The sequence below is a fragment of the Mastigoproctus giganteus genome, chromosome 9 (genome assembly GCF_048544385.1).
Source record: "Mastigoproctus giganteus isolate SK-2022 chromosome 9, ASM4854438v1, whole genome shotgun sequence".
NCBI lineage: Eukaryota > Metazoa > Arthropoda > Arachnida > Uropygi > Thelyphonidae > Mastigoproctus > Mastigoproctus giganteus.
Genome location: NC_143583.1, coordinates 215783669 through 215806674, shown reverse-complemented (window position 1 = coordinate 215806674; position 23006 = coordinate 215783669). Strand labels below are relative to the sequence as shown.

The 23006-nt window shown below is 38.7% G+C and overlaps 1 protein-coding gene across 2 annotated transcripts in view; it reads right to left on the bottom strand.

The window, feature by feature from the left end:
• The window catches only part of LOC150081121 (ubiquitin carboxyl-terminal hydrolase 24-like), a 908750-nt gene that overhangs the window by 504303 nt on the left and 381441 nt on the right, over positions 1 to 23006 (bottom strand). For both annotated transcript variants that reach the window (XM_090381072.1, XM_090381073.1), the window contains exons 24-26: positions 22812 to 22910; positions 16976 to 17089; positions 13753 to 13833 (exon numbers count right to left, since the gene is read on the bottom strand). In XM_090381072.1, coding sequence (XP_090237198.1) covers positions 13753 to 13833; positions 16976 to 17089; positions 22812 to 22910 — 294 coding nt within the window. The remainder of the gene's footprint in view (positions 1 to 13752; positions 13834 to 16975; positions 17090 to 22811; positions 22911 to 23006) is intronic.

The following is a 23006-nucleotide window of genomic DNA, read 5'->3' as shown; positions in this document are numbered from 1 at the left end:
ACAGCGAATAGCGGGGATTTACTGTATATCATTGACAAGACACCACAAGCTATTATTGCAGCCCGTCTGCACTGCTCAGAGAACATCATATCTGCTTGCACAATTCCCCCCAGGTCCTTTTCATTCTCTACCACTGTAAGTGCAGTACCACAGAGTTGATACATTTGGGGTTGCTGTTTCCCATATGTAGTACTTCACATTTGTCAATGTTAAACTTCATTTGCCACCTCTCAGCCCATCTGCTCAACCTTTCCAGATCCTGTTGCAGCAGCAAAGCATCAGTAGTGTCCTTAAAAACCCTGCTAACCTTTGTATCGTCTGCAAACTTGGACATTAAGCTTGATATACCATCATCAATATTATTTATAAATACAGAGAACAATAATGGACCCAACACTGAACCCTGAGGGACTCCACTAATAACAGTAGTCCACGATGAGCAGTGTCCATTGATTACCACTCTCTGTCTTCTCCCCCTCAACTACCCCTTTATCCATGGCAGCAATCTGCCTCCAATGCCACACTGCTCCAATTTGTGCAGCAGTCTTCCATGTGCAACAGTATCAAAAGCCTTTCAAAGATCCAAGTGTATAATATCAAAGTTATTCCCTGCATCCAGTTCTTTTGTGACTGCATCATAGTATCCAATCAAATTGGTCAGGCAAGACTTTCCCTTAACAAAACCATGCTGTGTCCGAGCTATAACTGAAGTCTTGTCTAGATGATCCTGCAATGCTTCTTTAACCAGTGCCTCCATTAATTTTCCTGGAACAGAAGTTAAACTCACAGGTCTATAATTACTTGTGTCAGCCTTTGATCCTCCTTTGCGAATTGGGGTCACATTTGCACATTTCCAGTCTATGGGGTACCTCCCCTGAGTCCAAGGAAGTTCTCATAATTATGGCTAAGGGTCTGCTTACTTCTTTTGCTGACTCCTTTAATATAACTGGATAGATCCCATCCACCCCAGGTGCCTTTCTTGTGTTTATCTTCAACAATTTCTCCTCCACTTTACTCTCAGTTATTACAAGATTATCTAGCTTACTGCCAGAGTTGAATACACTTCTGGTATTCCCCTCACTGAATGACTCCTCATGTGTGAATGTCGATGCAAAATATTCCTTTTGTTTGTTAACTACCTGAGCATGATCATCAACAGTTGAACCATGGATTATCAAGTGGACCAATCTGATTCATCCCCTTCCTTCTAGAGTTTCAGTAAAGAACTCTTTGCTGTTTTTCTTTGAATCCTTTGCCAAAGATTTCTCGTAATCTGCCTTCGCCTGCCTAACCTCCTTTGTAACTTGGTAACAGATCAACTTATACTCCCTCCTATCGTGTCTAGGCAGAATTGCAGACACTTTCAAATTCAAGCTTAATTCACAGCTTTTTTTCAACAGTGGCCTGTACTTGTTAAGTAATTCTGCCGGTCTCCTACTCTTAATATCATTAGTGCCAACGTGTACAACTATATCACCTTTTGTGCCCTTAAAAGATGATATCCACTCTACAATGTCATCAACCTTTGCCCCTGGCAGACAAACCCTAGTCCTGTTCCACCTATCTTTTTACAAAGCATGTTCCCCGTTTCCCTGACAATAGAGTCACCAACAACTACTAGTTCCTGTGGGACCAGCACATTCTGCCTTGGAGGTTGCCACTGTATTGCGTGATGACCAAGTGCAAGCTCTGGCATTGATGTGGGCAGCTGAGAGCTTGATGGGCCGCTCAATTTAGATCCTTCGAAGGCATCCACCCTGTCCTTCAAGCTCTCATACAGGCTCATAACAATGCTTAGTTGTCGCCTGATTTCCTTACACTCCTTACATGGCGCACATACAAAGACATCCCACATGGCAATATCATGTCCTGTACCCGATTGCTCCACAAACATCAAGCAAGCGGTGCATTTTACAAGGCTGTGATTAAGAGGGCAACTCCCCCCCCTCAGTTCTCCCCTGAGCCACAGCACTCCCATTAGCTTGAGCCTTTTGCTTTGCTGCTCTGGTCTGAGTCATGATATTGATTTAATTTCAATAAAATTTCAATTTCAGTACAAAATTATAACCCTAAATTTATATCCCAACACAGTTATAACGCTATATATATTTTTCAGCATCGAGTATTATCTATGAGTTCCGTTTATATAACTTTGGTATCAAGTTATGTATTAATTAATTATGTTATGTTTGTAATCTAAGTCATTACATATATTTAGTTAAAAGGACAATTTAATTTACAATGAAGTTTAACAAGATTAATAGATTTTACTGATTAATTGACAATATTATATTATATACTATACTAAGCTTATGCTATTTAGTTCAGGATATAACGTTGTATCGTATAACAATGGTGGCAAGTTACGAACGGTAAATCTACGGACCCTTAAGTATTAATTAACTTCCAAATCTCGCTGTCTCAATTCAGAATAAACTAAGAATCCTGACTAGGTCTATAAGCTACTAATAGAAAATAATTTAATATAACAATTGGTCAATAAAGCAGCTAAATATGGCAAAAAAACTTCTCGTTTAGCAGAGCTGCAACTTGTAACACGTGGATTTGATACTCTTACCGATACTAAGTAATAACTACAAAATCTCTATCTAAGTTAAACTTTAAACTAAGTATCGTAACTAGGAATATAAAGCTACTCTAGAAAATAAGTTAATATGCCAATTTAAGCTAATAAAACAGAAAAAAATTCTCTATTCCAGGAGCAGTAAAAACTTCGCCTGCACAAGGCTACTCTTGTTCTCAAAAAAGATGTTAATTGAATCCATGAAGCATTTCCTTGAAGCCCACAAAAATCAACTAGACAAGCTTCTTTGCAGTTAGGTTTACCACAAATGACTGTTTGTAGGGTTGTTCATAACTGCCTGCACCATCATGCCTACAAAGCTTGTGTAGGCTTTAAAGTCGAGCAATAAACCCTGCCATTTGCAATTTGCCTAAACATTTTGTCAGATTTCAAGCCTTCTAAAACTCAGTCCTGTCATATCTTGCAAAAAGGATCTTCTTCTGCTGCTATGCTTACCTTCGATGACACTCATATTTCTAGATAAGGTCACAAATCTCTAAATTACCCTGACCTTGAATCTCTCTTGGCAAAACCACATTGCAAATATTGTTTCTTCTGCATCTAAAAACTGTGTTTTTTTCTTTTGCTGTCAGCATTACTTTTCTTCTAAAGCTATTCATTCTGTTCAAATTTCAAATTTTCACTACCACAGAATATTATTCCCAGATCTGGGACAATGCCCACAAATCTCTCTCGGGCATCTAGATTCCATTCAAAATAGAGCAGTTAGGTTAATGAACGACCCATTGCTAATAAAGTCTCTCCACTCCCTGTCTCACAGATGTCCTGTTTCCGCTGCATGCCTTTTCTATAAATACTTCCATAGGCACTGTTCTTCTGTATTGGCTTTTATAATTCCCCCTCCCTTTCTGAACGTGTTTCAACCAGTCCAACTTTTTTTCTTCTTCCTCATTTATTCCTTCAATTTCCATTTTTTGGAACAACCTCCCTTCATATGTATTTCCTGAAACAATCTAAAGAAATTCAAGTCTAATGGCAACAACTATATTCTTTCATCTTCTCAATCTTCAACCCATGCAAGATACTAAGTACTATTGGTTTTAATACCTTTTGTGCATTAGGTTTTCATTAAACAAAAAAAAAAAAAAAAAAAAAAAAAGCTAGTCAATATTAATTCATAGTTCAATAGTTAGAAATTTTGAATTAGAAACAAGGCCAAAAAATACCCCCACAAAAATAATAATTTTTGTGTCAATATTTAAAAAAATAATAATAAATAAAAACAACAATATTGTATTTATTATTATGTATTGTAATTTTTATTGCATATATAATGCTACAAATAAAAAATACAAAAAAAAAGTGTACTTTCAATGCTGCAAATTTGTAAGCTAAGTAACTCTTGTGCTCTTTTCTTTAAATGGATGCCCTCACCTTTGTATTTCCCCTCCCTACAAGGTCTTACTCTGTCAACTTGTTGGGAGCTTCTTCCAGTAAGTCCAGCAAGCTCAAACTCATTCCTCAAGTGTGCTGTCTATGCATATCTAGAAATGCCCAGCCATGTTCTGTAATTCTATAGTATACTATTGAAAAATCAAAAATTCCTTGCAGTTCGGCCTACAGATTTAAAGTCTTCATATACCTCCATTCTAAGGCCTATGCAGGTCACAATCACATAAGCCTTTGTGTTATGGGCACTTTTTTTGCTGAAACAGCATTGCAAAATTGTTTTCTGTTAGAAGTCTTTATAAGTTTCGATAGTGTTACTGTTGTAAGTGTAGGCCTACAGGAAGATTAGACTGAAAGTTACTTTAATGTATAATTATATAAAAAAACATTATTATAATAATTTTGAACTACATCAGAGATTATGAAGTACTTACCTGTAATATTAAGTTTTCCTTAGTTTATCTTGCTGCATTTGTGACCATAACGTCTGTGCATACATGTGTGCCTTTCAAGCAGCCAAATTATCTTTTGTCACTAACCTTCAACTAGTGCACTACGGTTTTGAAAGCTGACCACTAGTTGTTGCTAGTGCTTGGAATAATTTAAATGGTTTATTTATTGTTAAGAAATATAGTTTATAGAGATAAGATGGAGTATTTTCTATACCTGTGGGTGAATTAAAAGTTGGAAATGTATACAAGAGTGAAATATGATTGTTTCTAGTATGATAAAAGTTTTCTTTAAGAAAAGTTGGTCATATTATTCCTATTTAATATGGAAAGGAATCTGTTTAATAATTTATTTAAATGTACACTGGTGGAATATTAGTGTGAGCATGACTTCTGTTAATAGTTTATTAACAGAACATGGTTATCTGAAACATCTAAAAGAGCATATATATAAACAAACCAACTTAAAAAGGATATCACTTTTTCAGAATTTTCAAATGTTAGCCAGGAGTCTAACAGGCATTATTTAAATATGTAAAAAGTGAAATTAAGTTAGTTTCACCACAAAGCTTCATTTATTAAAGTTAGAGAAGAGGTAAGTGAGTGGAGGTTTATATTTTTGAGTGGCAATTGAAAATCTTTCTCTGATCATTAAAGAAAACATTGAGTGGAGGTCCACAATAAAGTTTCAGAAAACAAAATCTTTAAAAGAACTTTGGAATTTTACATATATATATATATATATATATATATGTAATATATATATATATAAACAAACAACATATTTTAACTTGATCATTTGAAGCAGCGTATCTTATTGATGTAAACAACTTCCTTATTGCGGTATTAGCCATAGTCTAGAACAGATACTGGTGGTGGCCTCCTTTAATCGTAAAAATATATTTTTAAAGAATTGTCTCTGAGCTTAGAATTGTAAATTTTGTAATGTAAAACTTTGTAAAAATTGTAAAACAAATCTGAACATGGAAATTTAAATTATACAGCTTCATTTTGCTTATTTTGGAGAAGCTGTCTTATTTTTCAATATTACACACAAAACATTAGCATCAAATAATAAAAGATACTTAGTGTACTCCAACCTATGATGAAAGTTTGGAAACAGTTTTATTTGGTGTTTATGTTAACTGAAATTAATACTTCTGCTATTTTTCAGCATAGCAAGGCAGATGCAGTTTAAGAAATAAGTTGCAGTTCAAGATAGTTTAAAAAAGCTTAGATAAGTTTAACAAATTGTCCTTTATTAATATTAATGTTGGTGTTTAATACAACAAACATTAATGAGTCATAGTTTAAATTAAGACTGCCAACAATAGGATGCAGTTCTCATATACACATGAATAATAAATACAAGCTAGCATATTTATATTGAGATAAATATGGTTATATATGCAGTTGTTCATAAAGAATCATAGTCCTCCCCACTCCGGGTGGAAAAAACAAGAGTTCAAATCCCATCGATGATGTGAGGAATTTTTATGGGCTGATTTCACAATGCATTCAAGTTAGTTGGTCTCAGGTGAGGGAAGCATGGTTATTCCAACTGGAAACTCAGATTTTTTCCCTCAGCAAACAAGCAAATCAACTACAGGGCAGATGAAATTTACACACAATATATACAGCACAATATGGCCTAAGTTGCTGATGCACCTGAAACCCTACAACAAACAAAAAAACAAAATTGTATAAAGCTAATTGGGTTTTTTTTTTTTTTTTTTTTTTTTTTTGTATAGGCGGCTCCTAGAACAGAAGTTCATCTCCGCCTCGTTGCTCTGTTCAGTTTTTATAGACTCTGTAAAGGTAAGGCCGGTGTGTGTCTTAAAAAATAAATAATAGTTTTTATTTATTTTTTTTTTATTTATTTATTTTATTTTATTTTATTTTTTTTTTTCCAAACCGGATCCACACAGGAATATCCCAGATTGGATGAAGATAGATGAAAAGGAAGGGGAGAGAGGAAAAAAAAAAAAAAGCTTTTCATCCCGCACGGGAGAAAGTGATAGGAAAGAAAAACTGTGTTTGTGAGCTTATGTGTGTGTGTGTTCTGTAGCGTGATGTTGTGTTTTGGCCTATTGGCTACCTGGAAGGAGTGATCACCTGGACGATTCCTCCAGGTACTCGTCCCTAGCAGAAGAAGGGCAAGGCCTCCCCTACTATCTGCACGCCCTCCTCCCTGGGGAAGAGTTCCCAGGGAAGAAAGAAAAACTTGTATAAGATGAAGAGAGGGAAGGAGTAAAGAGGAGAAGGACTGTTCCGGCCCAGGAAAGTCCCAATCCAGGATGGATAGCTAGAACAACAACGCAAACAAATAAATAAATAAATAAATAATAATAAAAAAAAAAAAAAAAAAAATTAGTGTGAGAGAGGAGCTTTCCTGGTCTGGGGAGCCCCAGCCCAGGTCAGAACGCGGAAAAAAAAAAAAAAAAAAAAAAAAAAAAAAAAAGGAATAGAGCCAGGATGTCAGCAAGCAGAATGATGTTAAAGGGAAAAAAAAAAAATAAATAAATAAAATAACAAATAAATAAGAAAGAAAAGAAAGAAGGATTTTTTTTTTTTTTTTTAAATTATCCCACACGGGGTGGATAGGAAAAGGCTATCAGGAGAGTGCTAGGACTACTAGTGCTAGCTGATTATGAGAAGAAGAGAGAGAGTAAAAAAATAATAAAAATAAATAACTAGTTATTGAATTGCAGAAGCTTCTAGGATGATCCTCCTTCTACGCTTGAATACGTCTGCCGCAAAGTGCTGTAGTGCACCTAAGTTCCTTTTGGAATGGACAAGGAGTTCTACTTGGTCAGGAGAAAATCCCAAAATTGCTGCCTGGAGTTGTTGTCTATGGTCCTCGTAGATAGTGCATTCAAAGAGTAGATGTTCCCAACTCTCGACAGACCCACAGAAACAGAGGTCAGTATTTAGTAGACCTAGTTGGTGGAGTTTCTGGTTGAGAGATCCATGTCCAGTGACCAGAAAGGATGTTTCCATGCTGATTGAGAACCACTTGTTGACCGCTTTGCTGGTTGCGAATGTGACATCCGGTATAAATTTTTTCGTAACAACGCCTTTTGTGGTCGTGTCCCACCTTGTCTGCCAGAAATTGATTAGCTCGTTATAGCAACGAGCTCTTTCCTGTTTGGTATCACTGTCCAGGTTGAGTTCAATATTTCAGTTGGGATTCTTTTCTTCAGACGGTAGGCAAGTCCTCTATAGATAAGGAATAGATCCAGGGGGATGTTTCCAGATATTACTTGCAATGCTGCAGTTGACACAGTTCTACAAGCACGATGGGTAGCAAGAATAATGCTTCTCTGGATGGAGTTAAGCTTCTGTTTGATTTTGCAATTGGTCGCTCTGTGAAACCATGCTCCTGCAGCATACGTGGCGATAGGTAAAAAAACAGCTTTATAGTATAACTGTAAGGTACGCTTAGAGAGACCCCAGTCGCTTCGGGAGATTCTGATAATTGAGGCAGAGAATTTTCTGATTTTGGCATATAAATATTGCAAGTGTGGTAAGAAGGATAGCCGGTGATCAATAACGACCCCAAGGACCCTGGTCTGTGTCACCAGGGGAGCCGTATTCCATCTATCTTGACCTGAGGGGGCCGCCGAAGATCCAGTTTAGTTTTAAAAATCATCATATTTGTCTTGTGAGGATTGATGTGCAGTTTGTTAATCTTAGCCCAGTTGGTAAGATTAGTTAGTACTAGGTTAGCAGTATCTTCCAGAGCAAGTCTTGAGTGTCCGGAGACAACAATGATAAGGTCATCAGCAAATGCAATGACCTTGGTGCGTTCAAATGATCTGCTTAGCCAATCTTGTAAAACTACATTCCAGATCAGGGGGCCTAGGACAGATCCTTGGGGGCAGCCCCTAAAGACTGGTCTGGTGACGTGCTGATGTTTTGTTTTCACCATAACTGACCTTTCAGAAAAGTAGTTTCTAGTTAGCCAGTAGAGTTGTGAGGAGCAGTTGGCTAACCGGAGACGCTCCAGTGCACTCTCCCACCAAACTTTGTCAAATGCACCCTCAAAGTCAACACAAACAGCAAGCTCATACTTTGACTTAGATGTTTCTAGATGAAGAACCAGGTCGAAGAGGGCATCTTCGCAGGAGCGGCCAGGCGTGAAACCGTATTGTGCTGGGGAAATAAGATCTTGTGATTGGAATAAGTTGACAATCCTCAGGGCCATGAGGCGTTCCAGGATTTTGCCTAGGTTAGCCAAAAGAGCAATTGGCCTAAGGGATCTTGGCTCCATTGGTGGCTTGTTTGGTTTAGGTATAAGGCGGAGGAGTGCTTCCTTCCAGTATTTCGGAAATTTTGATTCCAGGAGGCATTTGTTATACAGGAGTAGCAGTAGGCTGGGTCTTAATTTATAAAATCTTTGTATAAACATATACTCAATCAAGTCGGGGCCTGGACATTTTTTGGGATTAATTTTCATCATAGCTGTTTCAAGTTCTTGTGGGGTAAAAGGGTTAGTACTGTTGGATGCTATATAGTTAGCATTGTTTCTTCTGATTGTCATATGTTCTGGCATATCTTCTGATACGTCATCTGGGGGGAAAAGCTTATCTAGTATCTCGTTGACTGAGTCTTCCCAGTTGGTGGTTTCCCTCATAGCAGTGGCAACCGATCCATAGATTTCTGGGACAAAGGTTTTGTCCCTTGTGATTTTGTACAGGAGGCCCCATGGATTAGTATTACCTGAGTCTCTGACAAATCCAGTCCAGGTTTCTCTTTTGCGAGCAGCAATAGCCTTGGTGTATTCATTCTTCTTTATCAAGTAGGCAGTGTGAAGACGTTCGACATCAGGGGGAGGCCAGTCTCTATGGCGTTGGTATTCCCTCCTGGCACTGTGGGTGTCTTTCCTGAGTTTGCTTAGTTCAGCTGTCCACCAGGCACAGGGTCTTAGCACGATAGTCTTTTTCCTAGCAGACTTGTACGCTGCTTTTGATAAAGAATTCTGAATCTTATGTCCAAGGTCAACTGCTGAGATGTGCTCCAGGCCCTGGATATTTGAATCAGGGAAGTCATTCTGGATGGTGTCATCAAAAGCGGTCCAGTGAACTGTTTTCGTGGAGAACCTAACAAAGTCCGGGGTCCGGTTCGTGGATGTTGAGTCTTTCAGGTTCAGGCAGAGGTTGAATAGGATCACCCTATGGTCACTGAGTGTCCAGTCTGGAATGACAGTCCATTCGCTGACTGCTGTCCTGAGATCCTTGGTCGAGACTGTAATGTCAATGTTGGACTGACCTGATGGACTGCAGAAGGTTGTTAACTGGCTGGGCTGATTGTGGACAGTAAGATTCCTAGACAGGATCAAGTCTTCCAGGAGAAGTCCTCGAGGGTCTGAAGCCGGGGAGTGCCAAAGTGGGGATTTTGCATTAACATCTGAGGTGATGACGATAGCTTTAGAGCCAAGAAGGTCCAATGCGTGCTCAATATAGTGGAGTGACTCTTCAATATCCATAGATGGTGGGCAGTATAGAGATATTAGATAGAATGAGTGTGAGTAGAATGTTATCTGAATACAGGTTGCAAATTTTGTGCATAATCCATGGATCACCAGTACTACAATACAGGATTTTGGGTCCTTTGTAGCAGAGTGGATGACTTTTGCATGTATGGAGTATCCCACAATCTTATCACTGTTGGACATCGGAGTTCTGGAGGCATAGGGCTCTTGGATGGAGATTATATCTATTGCGTGTTCTTCTGCTGCTCTTCTAATTTCGTCAGCAACTGCCCGAGACCGGTGACCATTTATTTGCATTATTCTAAGTTTTGTAAAGGGATTCTTGTTCCTAGAGTTTACTGAGGCTGAATATATTCGGAGTGGTTGTGGTGGTCTATCATCGGCTGACTGTTTCTGTAGGAGGGTTAGAACAGGTTCATCCATCAGCGGTCCTTAGTCTTGCCAGGTCGAGGGCTCTTTGATATTCTGGGCAGGCTGCATCTCTGACCGAGTGGCCGTGCTCTTTCTTTCTCCTTTTGCAATTAGCACAGCAAGGACTTTCATCCCTGTGTGGGCATTCAGCAAGTACATGTCCACTGCGGGCACAGTGTCCACATGTAGGAGAGGAGTGTGTGCAATGCTGTGCTGTATGCCCAAAGCCAAGACACAAGAAACACTTTGTTAGTACTGTGAAGGGTCTGAATCGGTGAGCACTACAGCCCAGGAAGATTCTATCATGGGACATGATGTACTTGAAGAGTCTGGGGGAAACTGTAATGACGCGATGTGATGCCGCAGATGAGCGAGCTCTCATAGAGAACCTGTACACCATCTCTTGTTTAATCTCTTCAAAAGAGATATCAAACTTGTCAAGGTTTTTGTTAAACAAGTCCTCCAGTAGTTCTGTATCAGTGATGGTATTGGGCACGTCATAAACAAGGACTGATGGATCGGTGCGTTTAGGCGGGTTTCTGGACAGGCCAGCTGCCTGCAGAGCAGGTGCCATGGAGATTGAGGTCAGATCTTCCTTGTTGGTGGCTTCAAGGAGGACCCCTCGATTGCGAATAACACGTAGCGATTTAACTTTTAGTGTTTTAAAGTCTTTCTTTATGGTGGTTTGGACCAAATCTTTAACCTCCTCGCTTGTCTTAAGTTGGGAGCCTTCAGATGCACGCAGCAGGAGGATGTGCTGATCCTTTTTAGTGGCTTGTGTCCGCTGGAGGACTGCTTGTGGTTGCTGACTGATGGGGGATTGGTGTGCTGACCCCACGACAGAAGCATAGGATTTTGATGGAGGTCCACTTTGTTTCTCTTTTATCATCTTCACAGGCTCTGGGCCCTCACTTGAGGGCAAGGGTAGCTTGGAAATGGTGCCAAGAACCTGCTCCAGGATAGCCGTATGGGAGGAAAGTTCCTCATTAGCAGCCTTGAGCTTAGCATTTTCAATAAGCAAGGATGTGGCTATTGACTCTAAGATGTCCCACATCTCCTGAATGGAGTTAGCAGCATATCTGGTGAATCTGTTTGTTTCTTGGTTCAGAAAGTTTGCCAGGCCCCTATGCAGCATGGAGATGACCTGGTGGAGTGAGGCTGCATCATTGGAGTTCAGCCCAGGGACTGAAGCAGTATCGGGAATAGCAAGTCTACTAGAAGCTGGAAGGCCTGAAGCAATCAGTTGATTCAGGGTAGAGGGAAGAAGAGGAGCTCCAGGTGCTGTGGCAGAAGTTTCTGGAGCAGAAGATGGAGCGAGAATGTGAGCAGCTGTTGAGGCCAGGATCGGATGTGGTGACTCAACTTGGGAGGCCCTCCCTGTTTCAGCTAGTGATGAATTTGTGGCCATAGTGGCAGTTGGAGCTGTCAGAGTTTGAGTGCTCTGTTTGGGGTCTGAGGGCTGCTTGATTAGATGATTGGGTGGGGAAGCTTGATAGAGGGCTTGAAGATGGGGAACAGGGGCTGCTGAGGCAAGAGATTCCAAGATGGAGGCAGCAACAGGGGTTGAAATGCTAAAGTTTAGCCCAGCTGTGGGAGTCTGGGGTGGATCAGCAGTAAGGATCCTGCTGTTTTTATCTTCTGGAGACAGGTTGTTGGAGGAGGAGAGGGGTTGGGCCCGGGACCTTCTCTTGGTCTTCATCTTCTTCCTCCTCCTTGGTTTACCTCCTGACTTAGGTGAGGGGAGGTACTCAGGGTCATAGGGCTCTTCCAAATTAGAGCTTGAATCATCCTGGGAGCTCATTACTAAGCGTTTTTCCCAGTTGGGTTGAAACTTTGAACTTACAGTGAGCTGTCTGATAATTATTGGGTTCTCCTGATTTCCGTTGAAGGCACGTGACTTTTCTTGAAAACCTAAGTTCAAACTATTGTCACTGGGGGATGCTGCCAAATTACTTGATTTGTATAAAGAACCCGGATGAAGCATATTCTTTAGCGGCCATGTAGTACTTACCCTTAATTTCCATATTAATCAAAGTCATTATAAAATGTTCAAAGCTAAATCTTTTATCAATGATCTCTATTAATAATCATTAACTATGACGTCACCAATGAATCTCCTAACGAAGTTAATTTATTAATTACAAACAATTATAAGCCCAAGCGTGGAATAAGTGTCTAGCTTCGGATAGGCTAAGCCAGCCAATCCAGACCAGGTCTTGTGATCACGTGATCAGCAGTTCCAGACAACGGCCTTTGTTCTCAACAAATGAGGAAGGAGCAATGGCCACCTCCAGGTAACATAATTATTGAAGACAAAAACATTTCCCCACAATACTCAAAAAATTTTAGACACATCATTCTAAAAAACATATGAGGCAAAATCGGAAATCCTAAAGATTTACTAGGCACAATTCAAACTACCTAAAGCTAGTCAAAACTTATATATCATCAGGTTATAAATTGCAATGCAAAAGAACGGACGGCCGAACCTATATGGCGCTGGCTTGCTATCCTCCGTTGGAGTTGACAGCACAAGACAAAAATTAAAAACTGCTATATCTCCAAAACACCTTAGAAGTTCGGCACAAAATAATATCTGCGGACTCACCGTCACCTAGGGATCTTGGATATCACAAAATAAATCCAATATAGGGGAATTATACTACTTTTAAAAACTCATAGAAACGGAGCACCAAATTACACGTCCATACTGCCGATTAGCCGTATTGACAGTCCCAGCTAATTGGTTTGAAGGCACATCATCATCACAGACAAAACTGCACTGGCTCAAACTGATGATTTGGACTATGATGTTGATGGTTTGATCTATGTGAGCCAGCCAATTTCCATGTTCTACTTGTTGAAAAATCTAGAATAACTCATGAACCAAAATCTTACTTCCAGATATCAGTTAACTACAGTCATGACAATGAGACCTTTAAGGATTCTTCCAATATCTAATGGCGCCTCCGTAGCCAGGTGGGAAGGAGCAGCAGTGCGTAGCACACGCTTCTTGATTAGACCGGGGTTCGAGCCCGTCACCACCAAATACGGAGGACGCAGAAAGGTCAGGGAATGACCACCACATATCCCGGAGAAATATGGCCTTAGTTGCTAATGCTCCTAAAAACCAAACAACAGTAACAGTAACAGCGGTTCAAAGTCTAATGACTTTGAACCGCTCCCTTTTTCTTTTCTTTTTTTTACCTGATGCTTTATAAGCTTGCTTTCTTTCATCATTTGCCACTACTAATAATAATAAAGAGGTAAGTAATGAAATCAAAACTGAATTCAGAAGATTCTACCATTATAACTACACAGAAAAAAAAAATTCTAATAAGGATTTTTTTTTTTCTTTTTAGAATTTTATATACAAATAAACAATATCTATTGGTCACACTAACCTGTTCTAAGAAGAAAGACTGATGACTAGTAGAAGATAATGATCCCAGACTCCCACTTGCAGTAAAATTCAGTCCTGCAGCCTACAAAAATAAATTCTGAAATAAAGCCTTCTGTAATAGCTGGAATGTGAGTAATGCATTCTGAATCAAGTTACACAGTAAGAAAATAAACTGAATTTTCTTCTTAATAAGCAGAATTGTCAGTCTGAGCAAACAAGTTAGAATGCATAATTGTATATTACAGTACAAATATGCAGACGATACGAAAGTTGGCAGGGTTGTTAATGACACTAATGACAGTATGCTGCTGCTGCAACAGGATTTAGAAAAGTTGAGTGGGCTGAGAGGTGGCAAATGAAGTTTAACATTGGCAAATGTAAAGTACTACATATGGGAAGCAGTAATGTATCAATTCTGTGGTACTACACTGAGGTGCCTCCGTAGCCAGGTGGGCAGGAGCAGTAGTGCGTAGCACACGCTTCTTGATTAGACTGGGGTTAGAACCCGTGACCACCAAATACGGAGGATGCGGAAAGGTCAGGGAATGACCACCGCATATCCCCAGAGCAATATGGCCTTAGTTGCTAATGCTCCTAAAAATAATAATAAAAAAAAACAAACTACACTGACAGTGGTAGAGAATGAAAAGGACCTGGGGGTAATTGTGCAGGCAGATATGAAGTTTTCTGAGCAGTGCAGACAGTCACTTTGCTTATTGGAGGCTTGAAGTGGTGAAACTCATGTTTAGTCTCTAGAGCAAAGTTTCCGGCATCCCCTTCCCCCCATACTTCTCCTTCAACCCATGCATGGTACTAAGTACTATAGGTTTTGATACCTTTCATGTTTGGGGTTTTCATAAAAAAAAAAAAAAAAAAAAAAAAAGTCTGCAAGAGTAGCCCATGGTGTCTTGTCAATGATATACAGGAATTTTTCTAGCAGGGATAAGAAGGTGATTATCCCCTTGTATAAGGCAATGGTCAGGCCACACCTTGAGTACTGTATACAGGTCTGGAGGCTTCATTTTAAGAAGGATGTAGAGCTGTTGGAACAAGTACAGAGAAGGGCAACAAGATTAGTGAATGGAACAAAGGGTTGCTCTTACGAAGAAAGGCTTAAGTTTTGCAGATTAGTGTTTGGAGACTAGGCACCTGCGAGGTGATCTGATTGAGGTGTATAAAGCCTTGAATGGTTTGAGCATGCTCAATGCTGATGGGATTCTTCCTCTTGCTCAGAATAATCACCTGAGAGAGCATAAATTCAAATTGAGGAAAGACAGTTGTAGGATAGATGTGCGGAAATTTGCCTTTAACCAGAGGGTAATTGATTGGTGGGAGAGACTTCCATCTTTTGTTGAGGAAGTTGATAGCCTAAATAAATTTAAGGCTGAGCTGGACAGGTATTTGGAACGAATGGAGGGGTGAAACCAGAGCATTTTTTTTTTGGCTGATGCTGCATAAGCTTGCTTTCTTGCATCGTATGCCTCTACTAATGCTAATATTTCAAATTTTTACTATTCCCGTAAAGTCAGCAAGTACTTAACCATTCTCAATCCTGTGTGAGCTAACAGTACTAAAAATATTAAATAATCATTAATATATTTATAAATAAGGGAATAAAAGTTGTTATACATGTTGGTACTAATGATATTAAAAGTAGGAAATCTGAGAATTTACTTAACAAGTATAGAGTAATGTTGAGAAAAATTCACAAGTTTAGGATTGAAATTGTCTAATTCTGCACAGACACAAAAGGAAGAGTACATGATGAGAGTTGCTAATCATTTTGGCTCAGGAGAGCCTGTGCAAGGCTCATGGGGCAGAATTTTTCACAGGAGTCAGTGCTCATCAACAAGAAAGACTGTTTCTACAGTGATGGGATGCACTTAAATAGAAGGGGATGCAGCTATATTTGTTGATGCTATTGAAGCAGTGTTAGGTGGGTTGGAAAATTGCTAGGGGATACAAAGAATATTAGATTGATGGTCGCCACAGGCAGAGATGATTATTATTATTATTATTATTATTATTATTATTATTATTACAAGGACATGACAAAGATATTGCATAACAACTGTCCATCATACTAAGTCACAAAAAAAAACAAAAAAAAAAACACAGATCTAAATGACCTGTGATTGACCTTGAAAATACTCACTTGACAAATATAAATAATCATAAAATTTAAATTTATGGAGCGCAATATATATATAACAATTTTTTAGTTAATTATAATACCAACTAGATAATCTAGTTTGTATTATAATTAACTAAAAAATTGTTATATACAGACAGATGTAATCTACAATTATAAATTTGATGGCATTAATCTGTTATGCTACTCTTTCTTTTTCTATTTCTTAGATTCTTTTACATAACTTCATATATATATATATAAATAAAAATATAAAACTGGCTATAATATGAAGTCTTTTAAAAAGCATGACAAAATAAACAATAAAAACAGATAAATAAAATGGCAGCATTCAGCACCATTTGATTTACAGTAGTCACTAATTTTTCAATCATTTCAGTGCACAAGCCCATTTTATATATAGGACACTGGTAAATTCAAAATAGTGAAATTCGATTATAAAGATGAAAATCTTATGTTCCTAAATTGCCTGATTCATGAAATATGGCAATACAGGGTCATAAATATGTTCATCAAAACATGTAAAACAAGTTATTTCCAACATAAAAATCCTAGCTCTCAGAAAACTTTATGTAATAAAACACGATAAAAGTGAAATTTCAGAAATTTACTGAGAAATAAATTAGGATATTCTTAGTGTCTGAAATCAGTGAAAAGAGAAACTTTCTGATAAAAATTGAGAAGCCCATAATATTAATTTTCTGATTTTATAAACCATTATTCCAACATCTCCTCTCCTCTACCCAGTTTTCCATCTCTTGTATGGTGAACAAAATTATCTATAAGTTTCTCTTTTTTCCTCAATTTCAGATAGTCTAAGAATATCGTAATTTATTTCTGATAATCTATTCAACTCTTCTTCCTTTTTATTATGTTTATTCACATGAATTTTACTTAAAAAATTTAAGATGAAAAAAATTTACTAGAATATAAAGAAATCAGATAACCTGGTTATCAAATTAATCACATTTAACTTTCATTTATCACCACTTTTATATACGCAACTAAACTAATATGAAATAGTAATTATGGATTGTTTCAGAAAATAATTATTAATTTTCTAACAAAATACCTGGGAAGTCACAAGAGATGATGCTGATATACTAGTTGCTGATTTCACAGTAATTATTGTCTTGTCATCAAGCCCTAATTGTCCCAAAACTTTCTGATCCTTATGCATAGTCAACTAGAAAAAAAAAAATAATAATAATAAATAAAATAATAATGATAATTATTATTATTATCATAATAATAAGGGGGGTGCACAATTAGTCCAGTAGTTATGATTCTGGACCACCAATATCATGTGTCCAGGTTCAAATCCCACTACAAGGAGGGGGGGGGGAAGGTAATCGTGAAAGTCACTTCGCCGGACCTACATACCCCCATACCTTGAAGTTATGGCTGAGGCAGAGAATGGTGCTATCTGGTGTTGCTCTCATAACTACCACCCACCACTGGATGAAAAAGCCGAAGCTAAAACAGCTCCACCTCCATACTTGGATGAAGATGACAAGTAAAAACATTGAACATACTGAATTGAGTGTGGTGCTGGATAAAGTCAGTCACTCGCATTCAGGCATTAGGGTCGGTTTGAAAACTTGGAGACAGTCTCCTGCAGATGACACTATAGTGAGTGGCACTGTCTCTTGTACGGCTTACCACAACTGAAGAGCAAGACCACCCAGCCCAACCAACTGCAAGTGCTTTCTGTGCAACTGCATTACTGACCACCCAGGAAGGAAGAAGAAGAAGCCAACGCATGAAGTGGAGTATCGAAATGAACACATTCATCATTAGCATTAGTAGAGGTATATGATGCAAAAAAGCAGCTTATGCAGCATCAGCCAAAAAAAAAAAAAAAAAAAAACCTCCCATTTCATCCCTCCATTTGTTCCAAATGCCTGTCCAGCTCAGCCTTAAATTTATTTAGGCTATTAGCTTCCACAACAAAAGATGGAAGCCTGTTCCACCAATCAACTACCTGCTGGCCAAAGGCAAATTTCCGCACATCTATTCTATAACTATCTTTCTTCAATTTGAAACTGTGCCGCCTCAGGTTCTTAGTCTGAGCAAGACAAAGAATCCCATCAGCATTCAGCTTGCTCAACCCATTCAAGGCCTTATACACCTCAATCAGATCACCTCACAGGTGCCTACTCTCCAGGCGCTGCAATTTGCAGAACTTAAGCCTTTCTTGGTAAGAGCATCCCCTTTGTTCCCCTCACAAATCTTGTTGCCCTTCTTTGTATTCATTCTAGCAACTCTAAATCCTTCCTAAAATGAGGCCTCCAGACCTGTACACAGTACTCTAGGTGTGGCCTGACCATTGCCTTGTATAACAGGATTATCACCTCCCTGTCCCTGCTACAAAATTCCTATATATATCATTGACAAGACTCCATGACCTGCCCTGGCAGCCCGTCTGCACTGCTCAGCAAACTTCATATTTCGCTGCCTAATTACCCCCAGGTCTTTTTCACTTTCCACTTCCCTGAGTGTAGTACCATCCAGTTGATATGTTTCTCTTCAGTTATTGCTACCCATATGCAGTACTTTGCATTTGTCAATGTTAAACTCCAGTTGCCACTTCTCAGCCCATTTTCCCAACTTATCTAGATCCAGTTGGAGTAGCATACTGTCATTACTGTAGTTAACAACCTTGCCGACCTTTGTATCATCTGCAGACTTGGACATTAAACCTGATATACCTTCATCAATATCATTGATAAATATACAAAACAACATGGGCCCAAAACAGAACCCTGGGGAATTCCACTAATAACATTTGTCCATGAAGAGCAGTGTCTATTGATTACCACTCTCTGTTGTCTCCCACTCAACTATCCCTTTATCCATTGTAGCAGCTTATCCTTGATGCCATACTTCTCATGTGAGCATACTGTGAAGTAACAAAGCTACAGACAGACAGACATGAAAATGAACATAGAGAAAGAAACTACACACCAAGTGGATGGAACGGTTCCTGAATATTCAGGTCACCAAACAGCAAATAGCAGACCAGAGAAGGACCATCGATAAGAAGATTATAGCTCCTGTAATCTTGGAAAAATTCAAGCAGGATGTAAGCAACCAACTATAAACAACAATGGATGACATCAACCTCATGCTAAAACTGAGAATAAACTCAGACAGCTACTCTGGATAACTGAAGAGTTCAACACTGACATCTGGACAATTTGGCCTAGACAATGTAAGACCCATTGATTACATCAAGGACATCTAGTTGGACAATGCTACCAGCTGAAGACCAGTGAAGAGATTGAAGCCATGATAGAGGGAGAGATATACAAATATCTGGGGATGATGTAGGCCCACCAGTTAGAGCACAAAGAGATCAAGGCCTGCTAAAATCAAAGATGAATGGTGAGAACATGGTCATAGCCATAAACACTTATGCAGTCCCAGTACTAATGTACTTCTTTGGGATCATAAATTGGATCAACACCAAGCTGGAGGGAATTATGAGATTGACCAGGATAACATTGACCAAGAGCTGCCACAACCTGAAATTGGCTATAGAGACTGACCATAGCCCACAAAGAAGGAGGGAGGAGATTGAATGACCTCACTGAAGACTAAGAGAAGGTTATTAAGAACCTGTGGAAAACACAGCACCAATCTACTGGGCCATAAGAAAGACAAACAGCACATAACACTCAACCTCAACAAAGAGACCACACTCACAAAGACAAAAGAAACAAAGACAGAAAGATGGGCAAAGAAGACTCTCCATGGCAGACACTACAATGAACTCCATCAAGGCTACATAGATAAGATGGCTTCCAACACTTGGCTCAAGAAAGGAAGGCTCTTTCCTTGAGACTGACAGATTCATACTCACCATCCAAGACAAGGTAAGGTAATCAATACCTCAAACTATATCGCCAAGGACCCCGGAGTAACAGATGACAAATGCCGTTGATGCTACCTGGCCCGGAAACAATCTAGCACATTACTGCAGGATGCAGGTTGATCACCCAGGCAGAGTATACTCACAGACATGACCAAATGGTCAGGATAATATCAGAAGCTAGCGCAAAAATACCAGTTGATCAAAGAAAATTTTACCGTATTAAAAGTACGAGCCCCAGGCCATACTAGAGACCTCTACTCACAGGCTATACTAGGACCATGTCAAAATAATGGACAAGACTTCTGTTCCCGGAAAATTAATGGAGGCACTGGTTAAAGAAGCACTGCAGGATCATCTGGACAAGACTTCAGTTATAGCTCAGACACAGCATGGTTTTGTTAAGGGGAAGTCTTGCCTGACCAATTTGATTGGACACTATGATGCAGTCACAAAAGAACTGGATGCAGGGAATAACTTTGATATTATATACTTGGATCTTAGAAAGGCTTTTGATACTGTTGCACATGGAAGACTGCTGCACAAATTGGAGCAGTGTGGCATTGGAGGCAAATTGCTGCTAGGGATAAAGGGGTGGTTGAGGGGGAGAAGACAGAGAGTGGTAATCAATGGACACTGCTCATCGTGGACTAATGTTATTAGTGGAGTCACTCAGGGTTCAGTATTGGGTCCTTTATTGTTTTCTGTATTTATAAATGATATTGATGATGGTATATCAAGCTTAATGTCCAAGTTTGCAGACGATACGAAGGTTGGCAGGGTTGTCAAGGACACTACTGACACTATGCTGCTGCAACAGGATCTGGAAAGGTTGAGCAGATGGGCTGAGAGGTGGCAAATGAAGTTTAACATTGACAAATGTAAAGTACTACATACGGGAAACAGCAATCCCAGAGCAATGTATCAACTCTGTGGTACTACACTGACAGTGGTAGAGAATGAAAGGGACCTGGGCATGGTTGTGCAGGCAGATATGAAGTTCTCTGAGCAGTGCAGACGGGCTGCAAGAGTAGCTCATGGTGTATTGTCAATGATATATAGGAATTTTTCTAGCAGGGATAAGGAGGTGATTATTCCCTTGTATAAGGCAATGGTCAGGCCACACCTAGAGTACTGTATACAGGCCTGGAGACCTCATTTCAAGAAGGATGCAGAGCTGCTGGAACGAGTACAGAGAAGGGCAACAAGATTAGTGAATGGAACAAAGGGGTACTCTTACAAAGAAAGGCTTAAGTTTTGCGAATTACAGTGTCTGGAGACTAGGCACCAGCGAGGTGATCTGATAGAGGTGTACAAAGCCTTGAATGGTTTGAGCATGCTCAATGCTGATGGGATTCTTCCTCTTGCTCAGAATAATCACCTGAGAGGGCATAAATTCAAATTGAGGAAAGACAGATGTAGGATAGATGTGAGGAAATTTGCCTTTAGCCAGCGGGTGGTTGGTAGGTGGAACAGACTTCCATCCCTTGACGTGGAAGTTGATAGCCTAAATAAGTTTAAGGCTCGGCTGGACAGCTATTTCGAACGAAGAGAGGGGTGAAGTGGAAGTGGTTATTTTTTATTTATTTATTTTACTTTAATTTTTTTGGCTGATGCTGCATAAGCTTGCTTTCTTGCATCAAATGCCTCTACTAATGCTAATGCTAAGACAATCCCACAAACCAGACAACTTCATCAGCAAGAAGGAAATGGCTACCTACCTGATCGACATAGCAGTGCCCAACAGCAGCATCCTCCAGAAAACATGGAAGTACTCATACAGGAAGTCAAAGAAATGTGGCATATGGAATAAGTAATGACCATCCCGATTACCAGGTAAATCATTGGCATGATGCCAAAGAGTGTCTATAAGAATCTGCAGCAATTGCTTTCCAGAGAACACTTACAAGGAATTCCAGAAAGTCGTGATCCTGAACAAAGGATAGCAAGAGAGTTCCTCAACCAACAGTATTAATAACAACAATAATAGTAACGGGACACAACCAACTACCCCATGCACTTGGTACTGTTACCTATCATCACAGTGTGGGAAAAAAAATCCCATAAAGAAGAAAAAGGGTTTTTTTTTTATAATAATAATTATGATAATTTTTATTATAAATTACCAACCAAAATAAATGCATGCAAATGCAATGGACTTTCTCTCTAATAAATTTTTCCAGTACCTAAAGTTGGCTGTGGTATATATGTCCAAATACATATATATGTCCAAATACATGCCATGAGCATTGGAAATTGAAGTTCAATATTGAGAAACATCAAGTTCTTCAACTCGATAATGATAATTCTACGTTAGCTTGTTACTTGGGGAAAAAAAAATTAAGATAGTTGGCAATGAAAAAGACTTAGGAGTTGTTGTGCAATCCAACATGAAGTTCACTCAACAGTGCAGATAGGCTGCCAGAAATGGACATCATGTTTTATCTGAGATGTGCAAGAATTTTTATGGTAGAGACAAAGAAGTAACTATCTCCTGTTCTATAAGCTTAGTTATGCCATATCTCAAGTATAACATACAGGTTTAGAACAAGTTTAGTAAAAAAATGTGGATCCACTTTTAAAGGTGCAGTGAAGAGCAAAAAGATCAGCAATAAATATATTAATAAATTTTCACATGAGCTTTCTGATATAAAAAATTGTTATTAAAAGAAACACACTTAAAGAGCAGTGCTTTCAATATTTTTTTTTGACTTCTTTGACTTTTTGACTTGAAATTTAAAACAACTCATTAAAGAATACTAAAGAAAAAAAAAAAGGCTAGAAAATGTTTCCCAATTTGGTTAGACCAGTGATTTCCAAACCTTTGGACTTGTAAGCTGGTAAAATTCCAGCCATAATTAACATCATGGATTTAAATCATGACTGGAACCAGTTTGCAGGCCAGTGATCTGAAAAAACTATTCTACAGACAACACTAAAACTTAATTGCTACTCTATGCAAATAACAAAATTAAAAAAATAAAAAAAAAGAGAGAAGAAAGTATTATATTTTCTAAAATCTGTAAGCACTTACATGAGAATCTCCTTGAAACAACTGTAACTGATGGACAGATTGGTGCAAATATTCTGCAATTCTTAGCCTTAAAGAGCCTAAGCTCTCATTGCTATGACTCTGTAATACATATAACAAAAAAAATATATATATATATTTCAATGAAATTATAGTTCACCAATCAATTTTTAAATCTAAAAGATTTTAAAAAAATCT